The sequence below is a fragment of the Chenopodium album genome, chromosome 22 (assembly GCF_948465745.1).
Source record: "Chenopodium album chromosome 22, dcCheAlbu1.1, whole genome shotgun sequence".
Taxonomy (NCBI): domain Eukaryota; kingdom Viridiplantae; phylum Streptophyta; class Magnoliopsida; order Caryophyllales; family Amaranthaceae; genus Chenopodium; species Chenopodium album.
The window spans coordinates 38,382,104-38,388,993 of NC_137855.1; the positions used below are offsets into that span (position 1 = coordinate 38,382,104).

General features: G+C 34.8%; 1 protein-coding gene across 1 annotated transcript; it reads left to right on the top strand.

Moving 5' to 3' along the window:
• The first annotated feature begins 731 nt into the window (after positions 1-731).
• LOC145603566 (putative beta-1,3-galactosyltransferase 2) lies at positions 732-6,628 on the top strand. The gene is made up of 11 exons (XM_081659492.1): positions 732-1,239; positions 2,476-2,572; positions 2,776-2,840; positions 2,928-3,121; positions 3,211-3,274; positions 4,505-4,577; positions 4,710-4,830; positions 4,962-5,049; positions 5,136-5,261; positions 5,356-5,465; positions 6,027-6,628. The coding sequence occupies exons 1-11, from the start codon at positions 1,094-1,096 to the stop codon at positions 6,173-6,175; spliced, it is 1,233 nt and encodes a 410-aa protein (XP_081515618.1). The 5' UTR covers positions 732-1,093; the 3' UTR covers positions 6,176-6,628.
• The last annotated feature ends 262 nt before the right edge of the window (positions 6,629-6,890 follow it).

Here is a 6,890-nt window from a genome sequence, read left to right on the forward strand (position 1 = left end):
AGTTCCAATCAGTTCGGTTTAGTTCAGTTCAGCTCGTAATTTCCTTTTCTCATAAAATATTCATTTCAGCTCAGTTTAGGGCCTGTTCATATTTACTGAACTGAGCTGAACTGAACTGAACTGATTGGAGCTGAACTGAACTGATTGGAACTGAACTGAACTGAACTGAATTGAGCTGAAATGAATATTTTATGTGAGAGGGAAATTAAGAGCTGAACTGAACTGATTGGAACTGAACTGAACTGATTGGAGCTGAACTGAACTGAACTGAACTGAAATTAAGTAAATATGAACAGGCCCTTAGTTCAGTTTTAGCTCCAATCATTTTAGTTCAGTTCAATACAGCTCCAATCAGTCTAGTTCAGTTCAATAAATGTGAACAGGCCCTAAATGTATAATTTGATGTTAGGTAATGTGTATAATTCTCAATACTTAAACCAACTAAATTAAGTGCCATCCAATCAACGCAATTATAAATCTTACAAATATTACAATGCATTATATTGACTCCTACTCATACTTTCTTTGTCCTATAATAATACGGTATATTGTATTGTTTAGTTACTTTTATTTTCTATAAGCTTATTGTATACTTGATACACGTCAGACCCATGGAAATACTAGTAAAAGAATTTTGTTTTCCATTTTCTCAATAATTTAAATTTGTAGTACTAGTACTTGTTTTTATTTAAGGATTTAAAAAATAGAGAAGAAGAAAAACAGTTTAAAAAGGTTTGGTGGGTCGTCTCTCCTAAAGACGGTTCTTCCTGAGCTTCCAGTAGAAAGCGACTGCCCCAACGCATATGAACCAAGAACAAGCATTTGTCCCCATTTCTCTTTATTTATTATTCTCTCTCCTCTTCTCTTCCCCCTCTTCTCTGCCCAAGAACACCGACATTTTCACTAAAGATTCAATCTTTTGCTCTTCTTATTAAAAATACTGTATATATTTCCAAGATTGGATTTTGGGATTGAAGCATTTTGTTGTTTTTGGTGGGTTTTGAAGTTTTTCAGTCTTGAATTTTGATGGGTATTGCTCAATTTTAGCCAATTTTGAATTCTGGGCTTGTTTTTTTTAATTGGGAGGAAAAAAATGAAACTGGAAGAAATTAAATTGGAAAAGAAAATGTCTTTGAAAAGCAGAGGTTTTGATTCAGCTCCAAAAAGCTTGATTTCTCGGAAATTAACACTTCTACTTTGTATTGGTTGTTTTTGCGCTGGGATGCTATTTACCAGCAGGTAATTTTTTATAATTATTGGTCAATTATTGAGTTTTGGGTGTTTTGTTAATCACTGAATTTCCTAGAAATTTACCAAATTGATGAATTTTTTGAAGTGGGTTTTTCTGGGAATATGTGATTAAATTGTAAAATTATGGAAGAATTTTTGTCATTTACATCTTAATTGCATTACTAGAGCTTAAATTCTCATAATTGGGTGAAATGGTTGATTGTTTGACCCCTAATTATTATTTCCACTGTCACTTTACTCACTTACTATAAATAGATTATTTTAGTAATTGTCTTATTGTTCATATTATCTCAAATTAGCTGAAATTGGTGTTCTTGGATGATGAAATTTGTGGTGTTATGTTGTTGGGGTGGAGTAGGTAAATTTTATTTTATCAGATTGTCAATGTGTAAGTTGTTAAGGTGTTAGCGTGGAATTTAGGCAATTGGATTCCTTTTTTTTGCTATTAAGTAACATATTTTTATTAAATGTTTTCTGTATGTTTGGTGTAATTAGGAAAAAAATATGGTTTTGATGTGCTTTCGTGTTCTTGTGACTATAGTATTATTGTATGAAATCATGGTCTAACTTTTTTATCTTTTTGAGATAATAAGATCAATGATATGATTAACAACCAAATCGCAAAGAAAGCAATACTTAATAGTTTGTCCAAATAACCAAATCGCGAAGAAAGCAATACTTTTGTCCAAAATGGTTGTATTTTTCGTTGTTTGGAAGATTGAGTCGTTTTCGACATTCCCTTTAGTGATCTTGGGATCAATGTTCTTTACTGTACTTTTCAAGCAATCAGTAGAATACATAGCCAAATAGCACTTTAGGCAATTAAGCAATTACTACAATTCATATTTCATGTTTGTTGCTAGGTGTGTTTTAGTCAGATAGTTTGCTCACCTCTTCTCCTACTTAGAAAGTATATAATGGAGTTTTCATGATCAAATGAGGTTATTGCATTGGTTGTGTTATTTTGGCAAAGCTGAGGATAGCTTTCTGAAGAACTTGGATCACTCATGTTTGTTTACACTTCTACTGCTATTTGTTCTACATTTGGTGCTTATTGTCCTAATTATTTTTGTCAAGTTCGCCTCCTTATAAGTCATATGTTCTGTCTTCCAATACCTCTATAACTCTATTCATTATGCTATACTTGTTTTCTTATAGCAATATTTAACTTCATGGTTTCAATACACTACATGAATTAATCAAGTGGTTCCTTTTCTGTTACAGGATGTCAACAGAACCTGAAGAAAATAGGTTATTTCGACGAGCTACAATGGAAGACGGAAGACAGAATTTAATCAAAGAGGATTGTGATCAGAAAACGGTCAGTTTTTTATTGATATTAATTCGTTACCTGGTTAATCAAATTTGTTTGAAGGGATCTAATTAAAGATTAGAATATAATTAACTTCCAACTTTGTCCGTGCCTCAAATTCTGTACAACCAATTGTACTAGTAACGTATCAGCTGATTTCAGTATTCTAGCTACTTTTTTATTGACCTGTACAAGCCTCTTTATTTTCACAGAAGGATGGGAAAAATGGGCCTAGAAGTATACTCGGTGAAGTTTCAAAGACGCATCATGCTGTACAGTAAGCTAACTATCTTTCTCTGTGGTTACTTTTTAATAGTGACTATGGTTAGCAAATGCTTGAATTTCTACTGTATATGTAATGCAGAACCCTAGATAAGACAATTTCAAATCTAGAGATGGAATTAGCTGCTGCAAGGGCTACACAGGAATCGATAATGGATGGAGCTCCTTCATCTGAATCTTCTAGCAAAAAGAGATATCTAATGGTAGTTGGAATCAACACTGCTTTTAGCAGTAGAAAGAGAAGAGATTCAGTTCGTGCAACATGGATGCCCCAAGGTTTGTTAAGTCATCGATTATAGTTTTCTTTTTTGAGCTTAGCATGAAGAACATTGAGTAATTAATTTTTGTCTAATTTTACCTTTCAGGAGAAAAAAGAAAGAAGTTGGAAGAAGAGAAGGGAATCATAATGCGATTTGTCATAGGTCACAGGTAAATAGTTAGTAACCCTTACTCATGTCAGTCATGTTTCATTTTTTTCATGAAAATCTTTGCATGTTATTAAGCCCCTGACCATAGAAAACGGCATTTGCATTAATCATAATGCAGTATGTTTACTCCCAGCGGAAATCCCACTGCAATCCGTATAATCTGCTCATTTGAAATCTCGGATTCAATTACTTCTATTCTGTTATCTTTATATATAATCACTTAAATAACTATTTGGAAGTTGGGGTAAAATGGAGAACAGCAGAATATGGAGCACAATGGTTTATATTTTCTTGTATTGATCTATTGTGATTGTGAAACAGTGCTCAGTATATGGTCAAACTCTTAAACCAAAGAATAGATAAGGCAATATGTACCCTTCATCAAGAATCGAACCTTCCTCTTTCAGATATTTAAGGAGTTCATCTGTTGAATATGGTTGCTACGATTTTTCTCTATCAATCTGAAGGCGTAGTGATGGGCTTCAGATAGATGCTGATCTATATTACTTTATTTAGAAGAATAGTCCATGTTGTCCAAGTGGAGTAAGTCTAACCAACTTCACATTCCTGTTGTTTGCACTCTAGACCACCTCTCTTTCTTTGGCCTTACTCCCTGATTTGGGCCTTGCATTGGCTGGGACCGGAGTTTCTCCTTACCTTCATTAGATAGAAAAGAACAGATATAAAGTGGAGCGGCAGTTCTACTATTAATGTTTGCATTAAGGCAAGACACTGTTGTAGAAACACAGCAGCCAGAAAGGCTTCTGGAATCCCTTTAACTTATAAATGTCGAACAACTTGATCAGTAACAACTGCAAAGGTGATTCTGGAAGGTTAGGTGTAGGAATGCTAACTGTCAGTGGAGAAAGAACATGTGTTTCTCCCCATTATATGCCTACTTGAATGTTGAAAGCATCCTGCAAAGACTTTAATCAGTGACATAAAAGTTATTGAAGCTTAAAGAAAACTCAGGTTTATCTTTATTAACTGAATTTATCTGTACTTGTTAGCCTTATATCTAAACTTATATTGAACATATTGACCCAAATCCGAACTTATTTTTAGTTTTGAATCGAACTTGGGTAGCCCTTACCTGTACCTTTTGGCCTATATCTGAACTTATTTTATTCTTCTCAATTTCTCATCTGAACTTTTAATTATTTGAAAAAAAATTTATTAGTGTAGTTCTGAACTCCCTACCTTATGATTTGTTACGTGTTACTGTTTCCAGTGCTACAGCAGGAGGTATTCTAGATAAAGCTGTTGAGGCTGAGGATCAAAAACACGGAGACTTCTTAAGGCTGGTAAGTTGAATGATTTCAAGTAGACATGATACTCTCACATATATATTTATCTCAACTTAATTAAAATATGTCAATCTTGTAATTGCTCCACATTATTAAGAATCTGACTGAGTTCATATAATATCGGAACAGGAACATGTTGAAGGGTATCTAGAATTGTCAGCGAAGACAAAAATATATTTTGCCACTGCAGTAGCTATGTGGGATGCTGACTTCTATGTTAAGGTTGATGATGATGTACATGTAAATATAGGTAAAAATCAAAGACCTTTATCTTAGATTAGTTTTCAAGTATTCCTGTTCAAAGTGAATAGAGCTTCTATGGAGTTCAAATGATACTCTTGGTCTAACATTTTGGGCTTTTCTTTCTGTGATGAATTGCAGCAACTTTAGGAACAACCTTAGTTAGGCATCGTTCAAAGCCTCGGGTTTACTTAGGATGTATGAAATCTGGTCCCGTCCTCGCTCAAAAGTAAGTTTGATTTTACTTTTAGACTATCAGTTAATTACTTTTTCAATCCTCGTTATATTTACTGATGCTTTTCCAATTATGAGCAGGGGAGTGAGGTACCACGAGCCAGAGCATTGGAAGTTCGGAGATGATGGAAACAGATATTTCCGTCATGCTACAGGGCAACTGTACGCCATTTCAAAAGATTTAGCAAATTATATAGCTATCAATCAGTGAGTGCTGAATCAATCTTCTCTAATGATAACAAACTTCAGCTATTTTGAATAATGAATCATCTCTTATATACTGTTGCATTTGAAATTTCAGGCATGTGCTACACAAGTATGCCAATGAGGATGTCTCATTGGGTGCTTGGTTTATTGGCTTGGATGTAGAGCATATTGATGATCGCAGATTATGTTGTGGCACTCATCCCGGTAATTTCTTCTTTCATTATTTTGGGGCAGGATTCTTAGTTGTCCCAGAATTTTAAGTAGTATTTATTGATATATGACCTAAAATGAGAAGATAAATGGGAAAATGGTGGAATAGAGAGCATAAGTGCTAAGTAAACTGTGTTTCAATTCTGTGTTTGTGCATCATTTTGTCTAATTGTTTTAGGCCACTATCTTCAAGTATATCTACTACGAGTAGGGAAACTTGACCTTGCTATCTTAGCGCTTTGTGGTCAATTTTTAAGATTTTGACAGCCAAACAAGCCTTTAAAACCGCCCACCCCCCTCCCCCCCCTCCCCCCTTCCCCTAAAACTAAAAAGATGAAACCATTAGCGATTGCACCATGAAAGCCATGTACTTACGCTTTTAAAGTATAAAATTCTATAACGCTTTGAGCTTGTGTCTTAGTTACTGAATTGTTAGCTGCATGCATTAGTATTAAAAAATAACCAAAAAGGGAAAACTGTCAATACTTGTGTAAATTCAAACATATAATAGCATTAAACTGATTATCAAATACTGAATTTCGTTATTCATACCAGATTGTGAGTGGAAGGCTCAGGCAGGAAACGTCTGTGTTGCATCATTCGACTGGACATGCAGCGGAGTTTGCAGGTCAGTTGAGAGGATGAAAGAGGTCCACCGGCGGTGTGGAGAAGGAGAGAATGCCTTGTGGAGTGCCACTTTTTGATTATACGACGATAAGATTCTTCCAACCTCAGGAGGATTTTGATCAAGTGTTTTTAGTAGATTGATCAATGTAGCTAATACCACTGTATGTAGATTTTGGAGATGTGTAAAGTGAGTGTGAGAGATGTTACAGAGAGAAGCAGATAGCGAGAGGGAGGGAGAGGGAGAGCGAGAGAGGATGTTATAGAGTAGGATTCTGATCTGCTCTCCATTTTATAGATTAGGAGAGGAAGCAGAGAGAGTTCTTTTGGATGAACACAGAAAGAAGCGCGAGGGTTGCTTCTTGCAAGCCCCCAATATTCTTTAAATGCTGATAGTAACACAATAAGTATCCCTTATATCCTTAATAAAGCATTTTTTTTTTCTTTTGCAAAAATTTAGCCTTCTTTTTAGCTGTAAATTCAAGTAATTGGTTAGCTTTCATCATTATTAGATGAGGACATTATGCCCTATATCCTAATCTTTACTCCTGTCTAAACTTTTTCATTAAAGTTGCTAACTTTGCCAATAATGGGGATTGGTCCTTATTAACACTCCCCAATTTTTATCTCACTCCCAACGAGGGTAGATAAACCCATCATGGCAATGCACAGGAAAACCAATCAAATTTGAGGCGCGTTTTTTGATATTCTTGACATATAGACAAAAAACATTTCGGAGTTTTTTTTAGACAAAATTGGAGATGTTTTTCGAATAAAACCCCGTTTTGTAGGATT